Here is a 23088-nt window from a genome sequence, read left to right on the forward strand (position 1 = left end):
CTAGAGCACCCTAGCAACCCCACAAAAATGTCCTTGCAGATTCCTAGAACCCCTCATACTGTAGCAACCCCATAGCAACATCCTTGGAGATTCTCAGAACACCCTAGCAACCCCATAGCAACATCCTTGCAGATTCTCAGAACACCCTAGCAACCCCATAGCAACATCCTTGGAGATTCTCAGAACACCCTAGCAACCCCTTAGCAGATTCTCAGAACATCCTAGCAACCCCATAGCAGCTCCCTAGACCTCCATAGCAACACCCTGGCAACCACACCTCCCTAGCATCATATTGGCAGCTTTCGCACAGACAAAAATACCGCCTGCTTTCTTCTGAAAATTGATGTCTAGTTTTGTTGTGCAGTGAAGCTGTCTGATTTAAGCAGCACATCACATTCACATCTGTGTGTTTCTGGAAGTGTTTAATTCTTCAGTAATTCCTCTGCTTTGGACACAGATTGAATCATGTAATCCATCTGCAGGTGTTGCTCAACGGAAGCTGTGTTCCTCAATCCCAGTGTCCTTGTTCTGTCCTCTCGTCTCCCAACGCCACCCTGGACCTCCCGGAGCCGGAAGTCCCCGCCGGAACCGTCATACCAAACCTGTGCAACTCATGGTACTCTTCAAGCCTTGTATTATCTCTCTTCCTCTGGCAGGGTGTGTGTTGCATGTGTAAGTGGATCTCTGAGTGTTTGAGAAAGAGCAGCTGTGGTTTTTGGATTGAGAATCAATAACTCATGAAACTCACTGAGGCTTTTAGAAGTGAAAGTGAAATTCACATCCTCTCTGTGGACATACAATATCAAGATGTTTAGAAAGGTCACTCTGACATTGCTGAAGGAATCTGATGCCCTGACAAAATTACAGACAATTCAGACTTAGATCATTAGAAGTAAATGCTCAGGTCATGTTTCATTAATCAAAATACATTTATAAATGTATATGTATAAACAGGGCCTAAAATTAACACCAATTTTGACTAAAAATTAGTGTTGGCTCGACAGTTGGCCGGTACCATCTATCTATAAACTACAGGAACGTCTATGTGTGTGTGTGTGTTAATCGCATATCTCTCGAAACCGTTAGTCCGATGGATTTCAGGCTTGGCGGGTGTCTTGCTACGGGCACGAGTAAGTGCAGCGCCGAGTTTGACGTTGTTTGGATTAGAAATGCTAAAGATATCTTTAAATTTTCTCAGAGTTCACTGTGTATTCTGCTCCCTGAATCCTGTAGTTCAATTTTCCATATTTATTGTATGTCATTATGCGGGTATCAGTATTTGCTTTTTACCGGCACAAATAAAAATGTCACTGAACTTTTGCTGTTTAATTGTAACAATGAGCACTCAAACGCACCAAACCAACAATTACTAAAAAAACACAAAAACTGATTTTGCACGGGCACTTTGCACTAGTTTTTATGAATTCTAGTAATGTATGAACGTGAACGACACTCGGGACAGTTGACGGGTCAGCGCTGCATCGTCACGAAAGTTTACGCCTTGACAATTTATATTCAAGTGCAAGACGACGCAAAACTAAGCTAATTTCGAATGCTAAACTGAGCTCTCTTTCATGTCGTTTGCACTCGAGCGGACAAATTCGCACAAAGTTACGTTAAAAAAATAGCGAGTATCCTAGTAAACATAGTCAGTTTAGTCTTAAGTGAATGTAAACAGTTGAGAAAGTAAATGCATGTGTAACAGAATATCGGATCCATGCATCTCTTAAAGTGACAGCAGCCTAATAAATGTATGTTAGTTAGGCAAGTAGTTTTAGCTGCGGTATCGAAATTAGAATAGATAATTATGAATTTTCTTGTATCTAAACCGGTTTCATGGCCGGTTCATTTAATTATAACATTATAAATATTTATGGCCAGTACATTTTCTTCACCGGCCACTGGCAAGTGTGGCAAAATGCTAGTTTTAGGCCCTATGTGTTAATATGTTATAAGTGTGTGTGTTTTTAAATCCTCTAAATTCTGCTTATTTATTTATTTATGCTAAATCAAAAAAAAAAAAAGTGAAATATGATGGACATGTTCTTGACAGGTTTCTTTCTGTCTTGGTCAGTTTTCATCAAGCATGAAAAGCCAAATAAGTAAAGTGTGTATTTATACCTGTGTTTTTCATCTTGTGTGTTTGATTACAGTGTTTGTGACGGTGGGCTCTTCATCTGCACTAACGAGTCATGTGACGGTGAGTCATGTGGTGACCTCATACACACATTATTTATACATCTTTATACTCTTACTGTATAAACAACGTTTGACTACATCTTCAGAGGAATTTTAAAAGAGACGTTTCGGGAAAAAGTAGCAATAACAGAGTCTGAAGTCATAAGACATCTGAAAACTCATCTCTTCTGAGCACTTAACCTCTTTAAAAAACAAACAAAAAAATATTTCCTTGTCGTTTAATCCTCCCTTGTCTGGCTTACGCTACTCTAAGCAATGCCTGAACTTTGTATTTTGAGCACTTCTTGCGTTGTTTTTGCCTCTTCAAGATGACTCGCTTGCTTTAGGCCGTACTAACGGCACTCGTTACCGAAGATTTTAAGAACTTTATAAAAACTCCATAGTAACCATCAGTGACAACTACCAACCACCTAGTAACACCATAGCAACCACCAAAAATACCTTAGCAACTGCCCTGATTGCCCTAGCAACCACCCAAAATACCCTAGCAACCACCCAAAACACCAAAGCATTTGTAAGTCTCTTTGGACAAAGGCGTCTGTTAAATGACTACATGTAAATGTGAATGAAGTGTGTGTTTGTGTGTGTCAGTGGACTGTGAGTGGAGCGTCTGGTCCTCGTGGAGCTCTTGTTCCTCGTCCTGCGGTTCTGGACATCAGTTCTCCAGCCGGACCATACGCCGACAGCACCAGTACAGGGGACAGGAGTGTGAGGGCCCGTCACACACATCACGAGTCTGCAGGGGCCCAGAATGTGGTGAGAAACACACTGTGAATTCAGTGCAGAGGTTTAGTGGGACACACTCTGGTTTAGTATTTTTGTTCACATTAAGTTAAATAAAGCAATATGGTGTATTCTTTGAAACGTGATTGCACATTTTATTTTATTATTTCATTTAATCATTTTATTATTTTATATTTCTTTCATCTTTCCTTTAATGTTTGCATCAGATACTAGAAACAGCTGTCAGGGCTTTATAATAATAATAATAATTATAATGTTATTTGTTTGTTTTTAATATACATATTTTATTTATTTGGTTTAACAATACTATTCATTTCTTTTTCTCTTTTCAGTAAAATGTTATTTTAATTTGTTTTGTTTTATTTTTTTAAATTTGATTATATTATATTATATTTTATTTCTTTTATGTCTTTTTGTTCTCCCAGTCCCAATTTATTTTGTCTTTGTAATGTTTCATAAATTATATATTAAAAAGATATATAAATTATTTAATTAAATTGTAATAATAATAATACACATTTATTTGGATTACTACTACTACTCCTAATAATACTTTTTTAAATTATTTATAATGTATTTGTTTGTTCTAATAATAATGTGTTGTTTAAATAATAACAATAATAATTGTTATTATTTGGATTAATAATAACAACAACTATTATTTGTTTGTTTTTTTAATATAATAATTATAATTATTATTTATGTATTATATTTACGTGTTGTGATGTAGCTGTAACTGTTCAAATAATGTTCAAATGAATGTTAAATCTGTCCACTGATCACTAAGTAATGCTCCAACACAGAGTGTCCGGAGGGTGAGCGTTGGCTCTGGAGTGTGTCCGGGTCCGAGCGAGTGTGTGAGAGGGGGTGTGTGGACCTCTACAGGCCTGAACCGCTCAACTGCACGGGCCCCGGGGCCTCGGAGGGGTGTGTGTGTGAGGAGGGCCGGTACCGGAGCCTGGAGGGCCGCTGTGTGATTCCAGCGCTCTGTCCGTGTGAAGATGAAGACGGGACGGTTCGAGAGGTACACACAGGGTTTGAAATTAACTTTTTCTCTCACCGGCCAATTTGGCTACTAAATTTTTAAGTTACCGGCTATTCAGAACTTCTACTAGCCAAAAAATAAAATAAAATAAAGATATTAGGTTAACTACGTGACAGCTAGTATATATATGTATATATATATATATATATATATATATATATATATATATATATATATTTATATATAATATATATATATAAAATTTGAATTTCATACATTCATTTTTTATTCAAACTAAATCCTGTCATCCAGCATCTTCATCCTTTTCACCAAAAATGTATTTTAGCAGGACAGATTAATACAGTACACAGAACATCATAAAATTAGACAATGTAATAACAATGTAAAAAAAATAAATTGTTATCTTTTCTATTAACCAAATGCTGTTTAATCTTCGTTATTGCTTCAATGCAAATGCACAAGTTCACACGAACATCCCAGCAAAGTGAGTCAATATAATAAGTAACACACCAAATTCGACAGCGTTTCCCAGTTGATTATTGCGGGTGTTAATTTCAAACACTGGGTACTCAGGGTTCTCGGCCAATCAGCGAACACTAACGTCACGGATAGTTCCTATAGCGCTGGTTTAGAGCGACTCTGAAGTAGGAGTAAATTAGTTCCTCCAAAAGAGATCCTGAAACTAAAATCGTTCCTAGTTCCTGCGGTGCGAACACGCCAAAATCCGGGAACTCCCGCCAATAGATCTGGGAACTATAAAAAGGTTGGAAAGCCCCCAATCACTCGCTAACACTTCTGCCCTTCATCCTGTAATTGCTGTGATGCTTAGTTTGTTTATTTATCCTAAGGAACATCATTAATAACTCTGATGGATTATTGCTTAGGGCATTTCTAGAAAAAAGATAATTGCCATCATCAATAATGAATAAAAGCGCTGAAAGGCTTTATGAGGTTGTATAATTGAACTACAGTGGTGCCCATTTAAAAGTTTCTTTCAACTGAAGATGGATGATGTCACTTCCTGTGGCTGGCAAAATGCCTTCACCACAAAACAGAAGGATTGCATACAAACACAATAATATATGAACAGCAGATCAATATTTACTTTCATTACAACATTTACCTTTATTAGGATTCAGCTTCATGTTCCTGGTCCATGATTCATTAGTGACTTTATTCTAAAGAAAAATGAATGAATTCATTATTTATTCCAAAGGAAAATGAATGAAAATTTTAGAAAATAAAATACATTTTATAATAATTTGTGATAATAAATTATTTTGTGAAATTCTCTACTGCTCACCAAAGCTGCATTTATTTGATCAAAAATACAGTAAAAACAGTGAAATATTATTCCAGTGTAAAGCAGCTGTTTTCTATGTGAATATATAGTAAAGTGTAATTTATTCCTGTGATCACAGCTGAATTTTCAGCATCATTACTCCAGTCTTCAGTGTCACATGATCCTTCAGAAATCACTATAATATGGTAATTTGATGCTCAAGAAATATTTATGATTATAATCAGGGTTGAAAACAGTTCATATTTTTGTGGAAACTGTGATACATTTTATTTTTCAGGATTCTTTGATGAATAGAAAGTTCAAAAGAACAGCATTTATTTGAAATAGAATCAACAGTTTTGTAACTGTAACAGTTAAAAATGTCTTTTTGTAACATTAAAAATGTCTTTAATGTCACTTTTGATAAATTTAATGCATCCTTGATGAATAAAGGTATTTATATCAATTAGTCACAAATGTTTGAATGGTATTATTATTTCCACAAATGTTATGCAGCAAATGATTTCTGAAGGATCATGTGACACTGAAGACTGGAGTAATGATGCTAAAAAATCAGCTTTGATCACAGGAATAAATTACACTTTACTATATATTCACATAGAAAACAGATGATTTAAATACTAAAAATATTTCACTGTTTTACCGTATTTTCGATCAAATAAATGCAGCTTTGGTGAGCAGAAGAGACTCTTTCAAAAACTTAAATTGTAAGGTTTGCAAACTTTTGACAGAAACTGTATATATATATATATATATATATCAGGATCTAGTTTTGGCAGTAAAGTGTCTGTCCATCAACATGAATGTAAATATGAATCCTCCATTGTGTGTTGTGTCACAGCCGGGGTTCGAGTGGGTTGACGGCTGTCAGTCATGTCGCTGTATCAATGGCCAGAAACGCTGTCAATCAAACTGTCCTCCACTGCATTGCTCTGAGGTAAGAAATCTGCCATTTGCCTTCACTCCACACATAAAAACCCCTTTTTCTGACAATTCGACGTTTCGTATATTCCTGGTTCTGTCTTAAATCTGCTCATGAATTCTCACAGTTTGGTTTCACATGTGTGTCAGTCACTGAAGCAGTGAATAGCCTTGTATCAGAAATGAGCCCAGTTAGAGATGCTGGAAATAGACTGACCCGTTGTCCAGGCAACAGCTCCGGTCCGAGACCGAGTCCCAGCTGGTCCTGGACGTCTCCGAACCTCAGCGTCCCTAAAGCCCGGCATCTCCTCTGGGCTCCTGCCGAGATCTGCTCAAAGAAACACTAAAAATACTGCCTTCAGTTTCTAGACCATTTGTTTTTTCTTCATCTAGTCCAAAATAAATTACCCAATTTGCATTTTTGCTGCCGGCTCGAGTAAATGTCACTCCTCACTGTAGGATTGTTCCTGTTAACTAAAAACCACAATTATAATCATGGACGGAAATAAACACTCACTCACTTTCATAGTGTTTGATTTCGGCACCAAACTGAAAGATTCGAAGAGTCATTCGTGGGATTTAAAATCGCTGACTGTGAAAACTCTGGACATATACAATGAAAAGTTTTAGGAGCTGCAAAATCAATGCATATTATCAACTTTTAAAATGCAGGAAAAAATTCTGAATTAAATAATATTAAATAAAACGTAATCTGTCACTCGGCGATGTGGATGGTAATAACAAATAACTAACACTTTACAATAAGGTTTCAGTAGTTACATGAACTAACAACGAACAGTACTTTTTTTAAAAGCATTTATTGATATAATCTCAGAATTTACTTATACATTATTAAAATCAACCGCTGATATCATTATTATTAAGATTTACCAAAAAATATTAATACATATACCAAACTGAATTGCAAAAATATAACAACCGATTCGAACCGATTCACGCTTCCCATTGGTTATAGTTTGGACTAACTGGATGTTTTCATGTCTTGCCGCTCAATAAACTGCTTTTGAATAAAGTGCAACAGTCGAAAAAACTTTCTGCATAGAAAAATAGATTTTTAACGATAACTTATAAACCTTTATAAGTTGAGAACAAGTCAATCAGACTCAGATACAGATATGAACCCTATAGAGAATATTTTGGTCTCACATTAAACGCAAATGAGTTTTTCAACTGCTCATGAACAGTTTGAAGCCATTAACATGGAGTGGATCAACACGACTCCTCTTCCTGTAAACGCTGTCTGCACGTACGGGAAGGCTATTCTGTGCGAAGTTACTTTATCTACAGTATTTGTGCAATTCTTGCTCATTTCCTGACCAGTAATTTGGGATTTAAATGGTTAAGAAAATTAATTTAGCTATTTTTGGTATGGATGCACCGATCCAAAATTTTGATCAAAATTTTGATCAATACCGATAACCGATAATTCTTTGAAAGCTGATAACCGTTATATTGGCCGATAAATCTAAATCCAAGTTTTTAAAAAGCCTGATTTCAAAAACAAGTCTCACCATTAAAAGCCGTGTCCCAAGCACACAATTATGATGTTCTCATTATAATTTTATTTAGCCGATATGACAGTCTTGCGCTGCACGTTGCACTTACTGTATTTTCCTTTTTCAAAGTGATTCCAATCATATTTTTAGCAATTTAAAACCATCATGTTGAACAGTGCACATCTGAATTGTCTCAGCTGAAGGAATGTTTTCTCGGCTTTAATATATCGGACAAATTTTCTTATCGGGCGGATAACGATAACATTAAAAATTAATATATATATATATCGTCCGATGTGGCTCATATATTGTGCATACCTAATGTTTTAACTTGGCCCATTCTTACTTGCCCAGGAGTGTATTTATGTGAATAACAAGACAAACAAAATATTCATTTTATTACCTGTTTTACTCCATCTCTGGCTGTAAATGTCTACGAGCATCTCTGGGAGTCGGCCAGCATTTGTCCGAGTCAAGTCACCTTCATTTATATAGCTCTTTTAACAAAAATAGATTGTTTCAAAGCAGCTTTACAGTGATAATAGGAAATGAAAGTAACAGAGTTTTGGCTTTACTGCAGCTCTAGAATAAAGTTATTGTCCAGCTAAAGTTAGTTTTGATTGATTCACTTCTATTGCATAGATCATTAGTTCGTAGGCGAGCTATTCTGAGGCACTGGCACCACCATTGTCCTCCACATCAATTTTCTCTCTCTGTTTTCCAGGGTGAAGTGAAGGTGCTGGAAGCGGGGGACTGTTGCCCTGTGTGCCGGAGAGAGTATCCAGGTAAGAGTCACGAAACACACCACTAATGGGAAAGAGTGAGCCAAGAGTCGGTGATATTTGTCACCAGTTCTCACAGCCCATATGCCACACACTATTGATGTAGTACACATCATTAAGCAGACTGGAGCTTTTACTCTGGCACTCTGAGTTTGAGTCAAACTACAGCCGAGGAACTGCATTCAAGAGACTGCAGGACGCTGTAAACTCGTCTCAGTTGAAAGGATCTGTTCGAATAATTTGTGCGATATAAAAATGCTGACTTGTGAAAACTCTTAAAGTTGTGGAAGTAACTAACATGTTTAACATGCAATAACAAACATGTTTAACATGCAATAACAAACATGCGTAACATGCAATAACTAACATGTTTAACATGCAATAACTAAAATGCTTAACATGCAATAACTAAAATGCTTTACATGCAATAACTAACATGTTTAACATGCAATAACTAACATGTTTAACATGCAATAACTAACATGCGTAACATGCAATAACTAACATGTTTAACATGCAATAACTAAAATGCTTAACATGCAATAACTAACATGTTTAACATGCAATAACTAAAATGCTTAACATGCAATAACTAAAATGCTTAACATGCAATAACTAACATGTTTAACATGCAATAACTAACATGCGTAACATGCAATAACTAACATGTTTAACATGCAATAACTAACATGTTTAACATGCAATAACTAACATGCGTAACATGCAATAACTAACATGTTTAACATGCAATAACTAACATGCGTAACATGCAATAACTAACATGTTTAACATGCAATAACTAAAATGCGTAACATGCAATAACTAACATGTTTAACATGCAATAACTAAAATGCGTAACATGCAATAACTAACATGTTTAACATGCAATAACTAACATGCGTAACATGCAATAACTAACATGTTTAACATGCAATAACTAAAATGCTTAACATGCAATAACTAAAATGCTTAACATGCAATAACTAACATGCGTAACATGCAATAACTAACATGTTTAACATGCAATAACTAACATGCGTGTCATGCAATAACTAACATGTTTAACATGCAATAACTAACATGCGTAACATGCAATAACTAACATGTTTAACATGCAATAACTAAAATGCTTAACATGCAATAACTAACATGCTTAACATGCAATAACTAACATGTTTAACATGCAATAACTAACATGCGTAACATGCAATAACTAACATGTTTAACATGCAATAACTAACATGTTTAACATACAATAACTAACATGCGTAACATGCAATAACTAACATGTTTAACATGCAATAACTAACATGCTTAACATGCAATAACTAACATGCTTTACATGCAATAACTAACATGCGGTTTTTATCCATCATTGATTGGTTTCTGAGGTGAAACAAGTTAATGAAATATTACCAAACCAAACATTTTGTCTTTATAAAAACATGTATTCATGTCTTTATAAAGACTCTATGTATTAAGAAAGAAAACGTGTTGATTTCAATTGCATGTTGATTTTAAAATGGAAGTTTTAATGTTAACATGGATCTGAAAAGCAGCAATCTTCTCTCCATTTTTTTTCAGAAATCCCTCATTAAATAAAATTATGTTCTGATTTGATTATTTTCACTGCAATTTCTTCTGTACTGTACGTGATTCCATTAATACCCTGCTCTCTCTCTCTCTCTCCTCCTGTCCCATTTTCTCCAATGAACATCACTTTATGGTCTCCAGAGGATCCTGTTGCCGAGTGCCGTCGTTACACTGAGGTCAGGAACATCACCAAGGGTGACTGTCGCCGTGACAACGTGGAGGTCAGCTTCTGCAGGGGGCGCTGTTTATCCCGGACCGATGTCATTCTGGAGGTGAGTGTCGCTCGTGTGTGAGAAGTGCTGCATAAACCACGTCAATCTGAGTATTTATGCTTATGTATTATGTGTTATAAATGCACCAATGTAGCCTATAATGTTTGGTCAATTGCTATATATGTATATATAGTCAAACCAACATTTTTTCAGACACCTTCAACTTTTCTCACATTATCACAGTTTAATCACTATAGTTTAGAAAATGGTACTAAACTATGACAAGAACTCAGAGTTATTAAATCAGTTGATATTTCACTGGTTTTGTTCATCCTTCTGTTAGACTCTCACACATGAATTATGTTGAATATCTGTCGGCTGTTCAATTTAACTGCACAATTATATAATACCAGTTTAGCTCAACCACTGACCCAGCAATGCTTAATTTTGTTCAGTCTGTGGTGTAAAAAGGTGCATTAGCAGTTAAAAGACAAAACACTTAAGCAAAACATAATTTTTGGTCCCATATTTTTATAATTTATTTTTTAATAAAAAAAATTAAATTAGCCCACTATATGAAGAGTTTTTGGGTATAATATGTCACAGTTTACTTTATTTTGCTATTGTCACGTGAGGTCGAAGTAGATGAGGTAGTAGGATCCTTTTGCAGATTGACTTCATTTACACAACTCAAAATATACAAACATAAACTCAGGAACAGAACTCAGGAACAGAACAACCAGCAAACAATATTAAGGACCGACAAAGACTGAACTAGACACAGGCTTAAATACCAGGGGAAACGAGCTAACGAGATAACAAGAGGGTATGGCTAGTAGGAAACACCTGTGACAGACTAATAACATAACGGGGAGCTGCTAAACATGAAACAAGACAGAAACAGAGACTAGACTTGTGACATGCATGAAACACGACAGAAATACAGACTAGTCTTGTGACATAATGAGCAAACTGTGCAGGCGCAACCAGGGCGGACCAGACAGTTCGGGAACAGGCTCCCGAATGCAACCCACAGCCTGCTCAGGGACAAACTTGAGTTCGCCCTCCTGAGCAGCCCTGGCGTGCTTCCGGACACCCTCAAAAGCGACCTCCGTGGCGTGCTCAGGAACCGACTCAGGAGCGCCCTCTGCGGCGTGCTCAGGGACCGTTTCCTTCGCAGCGGTTTCAGGGACAGCTTCCTACGCAGCGGGTTCATGGACAGCTTCCTCCACAGCGGGTTCAGGGACAGCTTCCTCCACAGCGGGTTCAGGGACAGCTTCCTCCGCAGCGGGTTCAGGGACAGTTTCCTCCGCAGTGGGTTCAGGGTCAGCTTCCTCCGCAGCGGGTTCAGGGACAGCTTCCTCCGCAGCGGGTTCAGGGACAGCTTCCTCCGCAGCGGGTTCAGTGTCAGTTTCCTCCGCAGCGGGTTCAGGGACAGCTTCCTCCGCAGCGGGTTCAGGGACAGCTTCCTCCGCAGCGGGTTCAGTGTCAGTTTCCTCCGCAGCGGGTTCTGGGTCAGTTTCCTCCGCCGCGGGTTCAGAGACAGCTTCCTCCGCAGCGGGTTAAGGGACAGCTTCCTCCGCAGCGGGTTCAGGGACAGCTTCCTCCGCAGCGGGTTCAGGGACAGCTTCCTCCGCAGCGGGTTCAGGGATAGCTTCCTCCGCAGCGGGTTAAGGGACAGCTTCCTCCGCAGCGGGTTCAGGGACAGGTTCCTCCGCAGCGGCCTCAGGGACAGCTTCCTCCGAAGCGGGTTCAGGGACAGTTTCCTTCACAGCGGGCTCAGGGACAGCTTCCTACGCAGCGGGTTCAGGGACAGCTTCCTCCGCAGCAGGTTCAGGGACAGTTTCCTTCGCAGCGGGTTCAGGGACAGTTTCCAGCTTCCTCCGCAGCGGCCTCAGGGACGCATTACTCCACAGTGGGCTCAGGGACAGCTTCCTCCGCAGTGGCCTCAGGCATAGCTTCCTCCACAGTGGCCTCAGGGACAGTTTCCTTCGCAGCGGGCTTAGGGACAGCTTCCTTCGCAGTGGGCTCAGGGAGAGTTCCCTCCGCAGCGGGCTCAGGGACAGTTTCCATTGCAGTGGCCTCAGGGTCAGCTTCCTCCGCAGCGGGTTCAGGGACAGCTTCCTCCGCAGCGGGTTCAGGGACAGCTTCCTCCGCAGCGGGTTCAGGGACAGCTTCCTCCGCAGCGGGTTCAGTGTCAGTTTCCTCCGCAGCGGGTTCAGGGACAGCTTCCTCCGCAGCGGGTTCAGGGACAGCTTCCTCTGCAGCGGGTTCAGTGTCAGTTTCCTCCGCAGCGGGTTCTGGGTCAGTTTCCTCCGCCGCGGGTTCAGAGACAGCTTCCTCCGCAGCGGGTTAAGGGACAGCTTCCTCCGAAGCGGGTTCAGGGACAGTTTCCTTCACAGCGGGCTCAGGGACAGCTTCCTACGCAGCGGGTTCAGGGACAGCTTCCTCCGCAGCAGGTTCAGGGACAGTTTCCTTCGCAGCGGGTTCAGGGACAGTTTCCAGCTTCCTCCGCAGCGGCCTCAGGGACGCATTACTCCACAGTGGGCTCAGGGACAGCTTCCTCCGCAGTGGCCTCAGGCATAGCTTCCTCCACAGTGGCCTCAGGGACAGTTTCCTTCGCAGCGGGCTTAGGGACAGCTTCTTCGCAGTGGGCTCAGGGAGAGTTCCCTCCGCAGCGGGCTCAGGGACAGTTTCCATTGCAGTGGCCTCAGGGACAGTTTCCTTGGCAGCGGGCTTAGGGACAGCTTCCTTCGCAGTGGGCTCAGGGAGAGTTCCCTCCGCAGTGGGTTCAGGGATAGCTTCCTCCGCAGCGGACTCAGGGACAGCTTCCTCCGCAGCGGACTCAGGGACAGCTTCCTCCGCAGCGGCCTCAGGGACAGTTTCCTCCGCAGCGTGTTCATGGACAGCTTCCTCCGCCGTGGGTTCAGGGACAGCTTCCTCCGCAGCGGCCTCAGGGACAGTTTCCTCCGCAGCGGGCTCAGGGACAGCTTCCTCCGCAGCGGGTTCAGGGACAGCTTCCTCCCCAGTGGCCCCATGGACAGCTTCCTCCACAGTGGCCTCAGGGACAGCTTCCTCCGCATTGTGCTCAGGGACAGCTTCCTCCGCAGCGGGTTCAGGGACAGCTTCCTCCGCAGCGGGCTCAGGGAGAGCTTCCTCCGCAGCGGGCTCAGGGACAGCTTCCTCCGCAGCGGCTCAGGGACAGCTTCCTCCGCAGCGGGCTCAGGGACAGCTTCCTCCGCAGCAGGCTCAGGGACAGCTTCCTACGCAGCGGGCTCAGGGACAGCTTCCTCCGCAGCGGGCTCAGGGACAGCTTCCTCCGCAGCGGGTTCAGGGACAGCTTCCTCCGCAGTGGGTTCAGGGACAGCTTCCTCCGCAGTGGGTTCAGGGACAGCTTCCTCCGCAGTGGGTTCAGGGACAGCTTCCTCCGCATTGTGCTCAGGGACAGCTTCCTCCGCAGCGGGCTCAGGGACAGCTTCCTCCGCAGCGGGCTCAGGGACAGCTTCATCCGCAGGGTGCTCAGGGACAGCTTCCTCCGCAGTGGCCACACGGACAGCTTCCTCCGCAGTGGCCACAGGGACAGCTTCCTCCGCAGCGGGTTTCAGGGACAGCTTCCTCCGCAGTGGCCTCAGGGACAGCTTCCTCCGCAGCGGGTTCAGGGAAAGCTTCCTCCGCAGTGGCCTCAGGGACAGCTTCCTCCGCAGTGGCCTCAGGGACAGCTTCCTCCGCAGTGTGCTCAGGGACAGCTTCCTCCGCAGCGGGCTCAGGGACAGCTTCCTCCGCAGTGTGCTCAGGGACAGCTTCCTCCATACCGGGTTCAGGGACAGCTTCCTCCGCGGTGTGCTCAGGGACAGCTTCCTCCGCAGTGTGCTCAGGGACAGCTTCCTCCACAGTGGCCTCAGGGACAGCTTCCTCCGCAGTGGGTTCAGGGACAGCTTCCTTCGCAGCGGGTTCAGGGACAGCTTCCTCCTCAGTGGCCTCAGGGACAGCTTCCTCCGCAGTGGGCTCAGGGATAGCTTCCTCCGCAGCGGGTTCAGGGACAGCTTCCTCCGCAGCGGGTTCAGGGACAGCTTCGTCCGCAGTGGCCTCAGGGACAGCTTCCTCCGCAGTGGGTTCAGGGACAGCTTCCTTCGGAGCGGGTTCAGGCGTGGTGGGCATGACATGAACTATGATGGGCTTCGGGAATAGTGTGAGCTTGTGGGGTTCCTCACTTGCAAAGCCCACCGTAAATGGCGAACCACTCAATAAAAGGGCGATCCCAATATATTGTGCCAGAGTGTAATGTGGGGCATCGTGAGGCATGAGGAAATACAGAAACTTATTAAGTCCCCGGCCCAACATGTCCTTTAAGTCCGTGTCCTTAAAGTTCACCTCATGGCAAAACTCAAAAAATTCTGTCACGTAATCCTCCATCAGGCGTTTACTCTGGCGGAGGTGGAAGCGACAGTCTGCTGGATCCATGGTGTGGTCGGTCCTTCTGTCACGTGAGGTTGAAGTAGATGAGGTTGTAGGATCCATTTGCAGATTGACTTCATTTACACAACTCAAAATATACAAACATAAACTCAGGAACAGAACAACCAGCAAACAATATTGAGGACCGACAAAGACTGAACTAGACAAACAGGCTTAAATACCAGGGGAAACGAGCTAACGAGCTAACAAGAGGGTGTGGCTAGTAGGAAACACCTGTGACAGACTAATAACATAACTGGGAGCTGCTAAACATGAAACAAGACAGAAACACAGACCAGACTTGTGACATGCATGAAACACGACAGAAACACAGACTAGTCTTGTGACAGCTATCCACACTTACATAAATGAACTACAGTGTCCTGCACCCACTAGTAAAAAATGTGTCTGAATAATTTTTGGTTTGACTGTGTGTGTATATATATATATATATATATATATATATATATATATATATATATATATATATATATATAAGCTCTACAAGAGAAATGAGCCTTTAAAATATTATGTTGAAAAATCTATAAATATGCTATGTAAAATTCCCCGATATCATTTATTAAAGGATTGATAATTTAAGATAAATGTTAGTAGTGGCTAAACATCATATTGATCAGTTATTTATGATACCTTTATATGTTGTATATAACAATCCATCATAGAGTGGATTTATGATCATCACAATACTGAAGCGCCAAATTTATCAGGCCTGTGTTCTTTGTTCTTGATTTAAATGTTTCATCAGTTGCTGCAACTATTTTAAAATGTGTTTGAAATGGAAACTTCGGTCCGGTTGCCATGGAAACCAGTCTGCAACTCCAGCTTTAACGCCAAAAACTCACACCTCTTTTTTTTCACATCTGCCCTCTTCTTTTGCGTCTCGCTCTCTCTCCCCTCCCTCTCTCCGGGGACGAAATGCTCTAAATGATCCCAGGATTTTGCTCCATCAGAGAGAACGGGCCATTGGCATTTAGCAAATGTAGCGTGATGACGTTTTGGATTGTTATCTGTGTGTTTGGCTTGTCTGTCCTGGCCTCTAATATAATCTCTCTCTCTCTTTTATTTTGGGATCTGGCTATAGTCAGGATCAAAAGGTAAAATGGCAGTTAATAAATTTTTTGGTAGACCAAGCAAAACTTGCAATACTTACTACAAGGAGAAATACAATTGAGAATACACATGGTCAGGAGCTTTTGCCTATTTTTTAAAGCTTTTGTAAAGTGTAGAATTATAATAGATTGTAGGTACTATAGAGCTATGAATGATTTTGAAACCCTTATACAGCAAATACATGACGCTATTTGTTCAGAGGTGGAAGAAGAGTTGTGTTTTGATATTTTGTTGTGTTAAATTTTTAATGAATTGATAAATTAATGTAATAAAGTTGTAAAAAAATAAATAAAAATAATTATCTCTCCCTGCGTCTCAATGTCTACACTATCCATCCTAAACAGTATGTGAGATTAAAATAAGTGTGTCCCAAAGCATAGTGTTGAAAAGAGTGTCCCAGAAGTCCCCGGATGATCTACTATTTCCAAAGTGTGGATCCGTGCTCACTATAACGGCTAATATTACCCACAATCCATTGCGCTTTGAAGGAGGAACTACAAGTAAAAAGTGTTAAAAAACTACAAAACATGGCGGATATGTGCGAACTACGGTGAGAGGTTTAGATAAAGGTTTGAGTGAATAATCAAAGTTAAACCTGATAAAAAAATATTTATTTAATGCCATCTGTGTTATATTTCATCTGCAATAACAATATGGACTTTAATAAAGATCATTTTGGCCATTAACTTTTAAATGCATCAATATGCATTAATATGAGGAGAGCCTCTGCATGAAAGACCCGCGACTGCAGATCAACATGCTGTAATAAAAACAAATGGTAGGAAATTAGATGTGGAGGATTTTATATTTGTCAAGATGATTGACAGGTCAGTTTACTGTGACAGGAGGACAGAGAGCAACCGTTAAAGACACAATTGTATGGCGTGATATTGTTTCCCAAAGCTTGTCAACTCTTCTACTACACACTCAAAAGTATCCAATTTTTCTTCACAAAAAAACTAAACACTTTTAGGGCGTAGTATAAGCTGGCAAATTGAGATGCATGAATGAATGAAGGCCAGAAACAAACTGACACGTAACACACACTCTCTCTCTCTGTTTTTCAGGAGCCGTACCTGCAGGCGTTCTGCGACTGCTGTAGTTACAGGCTCGACCCGCAGAACCCCGTGCGATTCCTCAGCCTTCAGTGCGCCAGCGGAGACGTGGAGCCCGTCGTCCTGCCCGTCATCCACAGCTGCGAGTGCACCAGCTGCCAGGGTGGGTGAAGCCCGAGGAGCATCGGGCGGGGGAAGATCCTCCGCGCTTTGTTTGGAGAGACTGACGCGCTGTTAGAGAGGACAAATGTGCCAAGAGATCATAAAAACATAACTGTCGTTCCCATGTTATTAGGCAGAATGTCCAAGCATTTATACTGTCAAAAACACCCATAGTCAATCTTTTTATCCCTTAAAACTCCTAAATCACCAAAATTACATCTTTAAATGTTTTTTCCGTCTTCATGCCTTAAAATATCTTGAATGTAACTCGACACCCTTGCCTCATTTAGTATGTGCGGTTCTATGAATATGCAAATGAGCCCCGCCTCCACTCACTCACTCACTCAGAGATCCACTCGTTGACTATCACACGTGGATCTGATTGGCTACTAGGTAGTTTGTGACGTCAGAAACACCAGCGATTTCAAAGCGTGTTTTTGAGACTGTCTTTGGTTCACTGCAGTTTTAAGGAGAAAATACTCAGCAATGCTGTCGACTTATGAATTTACACATGCTTTCTGTAAAAGCAGATTAAAAACACCACATAGACATATAAACAACATTAAAAGCTTTAATAAATCATTTATTTCAGTGGGGGAAACACACACAGCATTTAATTAATCTTCAAAAAATGGTCCAATTCCACTAACTACAACTATTGCCTCAATAAACTCCTAATTACTGCTAATTAATAGTTAGCAAGGTAGTTGTTAAGTTTAGGTATTGGGGAAAATTAAGGGATGTAGAATATGGTCATGCATTAATATGTGCTTTATAAGTAACAAACAGCCAATATCCTAGCTAATAAGCAACTAGTTAATTATGAGAATTAGACCCTAAACTAAAGTGTTACAAATAAAACAAACCAAAAAAAAAAAAAAACACACAATTTTAACAGACATTTATCATGAACTTCATTCTTATTGACTATATAAATTATTCATAGTTTTTAACAATCAGCTCTGAAGGGCATGTGGTATTTCCACAAATCATAACCAAAGCATCATGTTGTCATGCTATAACGAGCCTGATTGTAATGTACGCTGCGTTTCCAGCATGCCTGATCTCATTAGGCTTGTTCTTGTCAGTGTTTAGTCATTCATCAATGCGATTGATCTCATTAGCTAATTGAATCTGTGGGACTTCACTTAAAGGGGTCGCATTTTTTATCCTACGCCATCATGGAGCCACTTCATGCAGATTGATATTTACTGATACGCTTGTGAGCTTTGTAAACAATGCTGCAAGATTTGTTCTAAAAATGCCTTAAATTAAAAAATGTTTGCACTGAAGAGATTGTCTGCCTGACTTGTGCTTTCAAGGCATGTCAGAATGACTGGATTTACGTGACGAGCTCAAATGAACGTGAAACTGTGGATTTTATTTGAGGGTGTGCCTGAATATCGATCAATTAAATTGTCATTGTGAATGTTGTTCAATTGAGTTTGAATGCATTTGTGTACTCTTGCTATAAACGGCTATAAAGCTTCCTAGAACACTTATTTACACAAGTTTAGAAGACCACAACATTTCCCATAATTCACCGCAAGAATGATAATACACATAAAGCATCAATACCAGCTTCCTTTTCTCTTTATTGTGTTGCATTAGCGCTAAAAGCTTCCTGTCTTTGTTGAGCAGTGAAAACGATATAAGAAAATAAGATATGAAACCGTCATGTCCATTTTAACACTTTAATGCACCTCATAATTAAAATTTCATTAAGAACTTCTTGGAGGCAGCCGATTACTTGTTTGTTTGAACGACTCTTTGCAGTTGCATTGATTAAATATATGATGATGTATATTTTCATGCGTATTTTTGCCTTGTTTTCGCATACAAACATCTAAACATCCATTTAATTGAGATGCAAAATGACATTTATTTGTGAAAGTGTATAAAAATCAAGTGAGTTTGTGCGTTAAAAACAAGAAATCTGCCATCAGAAAATAAATTAAAGGGAAGTTTGAAGTTATTAATTATCTAATGCTTTGCATCTCAAATAAATGCATCATGTTTAGATATTTTACTGGAAAACAATACAGAAATGAAGGAAGAACATTGCTTTTTGCAGTGTGTCTGAGACTAAATGCATATTTAATGATATTTTCTTGTGTACCCGCTCATTACAGTGAACTTTTAGAATGGTACGTATCAAGAATGCATGATAAAATATTTCCAAAAGCTGTCGAATTCATCTAGTTTTCCTCTTTCCGCAGGTGGAGACCTGTCGAGACGCTGATGAATGGAGAGAAATGCTTCGTCCTCATATTCATCCAGTCTTCTTTATCTAGCTTGTCATTAAATGACTGAATCTTCTCTATTTAATACTTCCTAAAGCTCTACAATCTGTACAGCCTTTAAATTATGTTTGGATTTATAACTTTTTCAGCCTTTGATATTTTGTATTTTAATGAATCTAGCTTATGTTGATTATAAAGACATTAATTATTATTATTGCAAACTGATTTCTTTGATAAATGTTTGTAGCAAATTATTTGTATTTTAAAGGAAGAACAGACGATTTTACTTAAATAGATAGATTATTGCACTGAGGTCTGTGGTTTGATATATAAAACCTTATTTCATATATAACTTCTTAAATCAAATATATTTATTTCTAAATGTACGATCTAAAGCCTGTTGTTAAATTTATAGTCTCAACCACTGAAATTTTATGATTATGAGTTTAAACTGTTTTCCTCATTATTATGCAATTCAAAATGATTAAGAAAATGCACAATTAAACGATCCTTTTTGGTAATACTGGGCTTATTTACTAGTGTGGTAGTTTATTGAGGATAAAGATGCACCACAGCACACATGCATTTATTTTATTCCATTCCCACCTTGTGAAAGTGTGTCACGTATACGGATAGTGAATGAAAGGGATTGATGGGGAGGAGGAGGCTGAGATGCTTCAAAGACAGTCTGGATAAATATGAACAAAAGCGCCGCGCCAGCTTGAAAAGCCCTGATTCCACAGGGATTTTGCTGAGGATATCAAACTCCACTTATTTTGCTCTCTAAGGCTAATAAGTAAGAAGTTGCAATGTCGTTGTTGCACTAAAAACCTCCGCATATAGGCTATGCATAATATTGGTGTTTTAGTCCACGAGGAGTGTCTTTTGTCTGCACGCGCGTGACGGCGCAGGGAAACCCCACGCCCGCGACGTGTGCACCGACGATGACGTATGTACAGTCTGACAGCGCGACGTCGCCGAAGGTGGAAAACAAAGCGCGTTGAAAGCTCGCTCGCGCGCGCAACTGTCAGACGAGTTATAGGATCTCGCATGGAGCTTTCGGTGATCGTTCGGGATCCTTGTTGGGATAATCGTGAAGTATCCCAATTTACCTTTCAATTGAAACCCGTGATTTCTATGCCTTTTCCACAAGAGCCCTGGAGATGACGACATCAAGGGTTCGACACCTGCGAAAGGAGACAAATGACAACGGAATGAAATGAACTAAACACAGCAATATATATTCTATACTAGTAATAAGTAATTATTTAAGTTTAGTTGTGTTTGTATTGTAGTTAAACAGACGCTGGCATCCAGCTTTACGAGCTCGTTGTTGTCGTTGGTCACCATCGAAACGGGAGGAGCGCGCGAGAGACACGCGTCAAATGAATCGCATCTCTTTTCTTCTAAGAAAGATGAAGAAATCTCTTTTATTATTACATTTAGTTTTTGACGTATGAAAACTCAGAAGAGCGCTTTAATTGGTCAAAAGGATACCCAAGGACGTGACTATGGTAAAAATAGGGTACCTCGCGAGCGCGTTCCAGTCACACAGAGTTCAGCGTCCAACATGTCACGAGGTAAATTAGTCTAGCGATACTTTCATCATTTTTAAGGGATTACGTGACGTAAACAGTTTTCGGGAACTGGAAACTGTTGTTTTGGATAAGTATATCGCGTGTTGTTCTGCTGAGGGCTCGCTCGAGCTGATGAAGTTTCCCAGAGCGCGAGAAGCTCGCTCGTCGCCGTGTGGACCCGCGCGTGCCCAGGGCGCGCAGAGCGTGGCGGGAAGGTCAGCTTGAGCTCGTGACACTCGCTGGACTGAGCGCGCGAGGATGCCGGTACGACGAGGGCACGTCGCGCCTCAAAACACTTTCCTCGACACGATCATCAGGAAATTCGAGAGTCAAAGTAAGTTCGAGTTTATTTTCAGTAAGTTATTTTAACGTTACTTGTATTGTGTGTTTTTTCCACTCAGGGAATACCATGTTTTTTGGACATGTAACGTTACCATGTTTTTGAGGTAACTTTTTATTCCTGTCAGAGATACTATAGCTGAATCTAATTGAGTACATTCGATTTCTCCAATGAAAGCAGTTTTAACTTTGAGATCAGATAGAAAATGGCACCTAAATGTGACAAATACTCTTTACATTTCGATTTCCTAGCAAAAACCTCTGAGAACCATGTGAATACTATAGTAGTAAATTAATATATGGAAGACATGTTGTACCACATCAAACATGGTGTCACCACAGGACCTTTTTATAAGGGTTGCTAATGAAACAGGTGTATCAAATAACAACACTGACATAAGACTACAAACGACATATTTTGAGCAGCCTTCAGTTTTTTGGATGTTAAAATTGTAATTATTGTGCATTATCCAATAAAGACACTGTCGCTGAGAAGAGGTACATACGAATTTATGATGTTATAGTTACTGATCATATGTTGTAAACTGGAGAGCTAGGCTGAAGAGTTCATCATCCTTTATTTTAACGTGTGGTGGTTCTGTTCATAATATAGGCCTATATATAGTCCCAGTCAATCAACTTTATGATTTCTTTCAGGTGATATTAGAGCTTTTTAGTTATGACTATCCAGAAATCATTCGTGAGTCACATGTAGTCGACATGTTGCTTTAGGTCTGATCAGGTAAATGCATCTAAACTGTTTTGTGGGTTTAACCTTGCATGTGATTTTGAGTCCTAAAACTTTGAATTGCCCCAGTTTTCATGATGCATTCGCTGGTCTGACAGGTGTGGAGATTCAAGTCTCAGATGTGGATCTTCTTACTCAATCATCCTTAAAAATCTTACTGGCTTTCAAAGAGCCAATCAGTCTTCATCTCCATCTGTCTCAGACTGGAATTGGTTTGTTTTCTGAAGCAGCTTGTGATGTGTTTGTGTTGGGAAATGGTTAAGGTGACACCAGGGAGTAATGCTGCAAAAAATGAGCATTTTGTAAGATTGCGCATTGATGTTTTGGCTCCAGTGAGGAATAATGGGATGTTTATCCCTATGGAAATCCAAAGGTTTCTTCAGTGCATCAGCTGATCGCCTTCCATTGATTCCCTCAGAAATTTAGACTGTTTTGATAATGAATACTGTCTATAGTTAGATGTCCGTGTGAATAATATTGGGGTATAATATGTCAGTCCATATTTTACTAATGAATTATTAATATTGTATAGGTGTTCAAGTCCCCCTGTGGGGTAAATCAAGCTTTTAATGTTGTTTATGTCTATGTGGTGTTTTTAATACACAAACCATGTATAAATTCATGTCAACACCATTGCTGAGTATTTTGGTATTTCTGACGTCACAAACTACCTTGTAACCAATCAGATCAACGAGTGGATCTCTGAGCTGAGTGAGTGGAGGCGGGGCTCATTTGCATATTCATAGAACCCATATAATAAATGAGGCAAGGGTGTTGAGTTACATTCGAGCTATTTTAAGGCATGAAGACATTTTTTTCAAGGAAAAAACATTTAAATATGTCATTTTGGTGATCAAAGATGATTTTTAAGGGATAAAACGACTGACTAAAAGGGGACTTAAACACATACATGATTGATCCGTTATTAAAAAAAAAATTTCATCACCCTACAATTTCAATAATAATGGCCGAATATCAGAGCTTCATACTATTACTCATATAATAATTGTCTTGCAGTTGAATATTTAATGAGGAAGTAGGCTACTTGATAATAAAAATCCAAAGCATTTGAAATGGCTTCTGAATTAAGCCATAATTCAA

General features: G+C 40.3%; 2 protein-coding genes across 3 annotated transcripts in view; both read left to right on the plus strand.

Annotated features, from left to right (window-relative positions):
* The window catches only part of LOC143726036 (SCO-spondin-like), a 28734-nt gene extending 8893 nt beyond the window's left edge, over positions 1 to 19841 (plus strand). Inside the window, exons 9-17 of the mRNA XM_077219024.1 lie at positions 483 to 616; positions 2154 to 2200; positions 2791 to 2955; positions 3747 to 3967; positions 6094 to 6189; positions 8415 to 8475; positions 10207 to 10337; positions 16931 to 17081; positions 19300 to 19841. Coding sequence (XP_077075139.1) covers positions 483 to 616; positions 2154 to 2200; positions 2791 to 2955; positions 3747 to 3967; positions 6094 to 6189; positions 8415 to 8475; positions 10207 to 10337; positions 16931 to 17081; positions 19300 to 19322 — 1029 coding nt within the window. The 3' untranslated portion in view covers positions 19323 to 19841. The remainder of the gene's footprint in view (positions 1 to 482; positions 617 to 2153; positions 2201 to 2790; positions 2956 to 3746; positions 3968 to 6093; positions 6190 to 8414; positions 8476 to 10206; positions 10338 to 16930; positions 17082 to 19299) is intronic.
* A 452-nt stretch (positions 19842 to 20293) lies between these two features.
* kcnh2b (potassium voltage-gated channel, subfamily H (eag-related), member 2b) overlaps positions 20294 to 23088 on the plus strand; it is a 239100-nt gene continuing 236305 nt past the window's right edge. For both annotated transcript variants that reach the window (XM_077218949.1, XM_077218956.1), the window contains exon 1: positions 20294 to 21234. In XM_077218949.1, coding sequence (XP_077075064.1) covers positions 21159 to 21234 — 76 coding nt within the window. In that variant the 5' untranslated portion in view covers positions 20294 to 21158. The remainder of the gene's footprint in view (positions 21235 to 23088) is intronic.

Source organism: Siphateles boraxobius, unplaced genomic scaffold (genome assembly GCF_051911475.1).
Source record: "Siphateles boraxobius isolate OS27281-9 unplaced genomic scaffold, OSU_SipBor_1 12, whole genome shotgun sequence".
Lineage (NCBI taxonomy): Eukaryota > Metazoa > Chordata > Actinopteri > Cypriniformes > Leuciscidae > Siphateles > Siphateles boraxobius.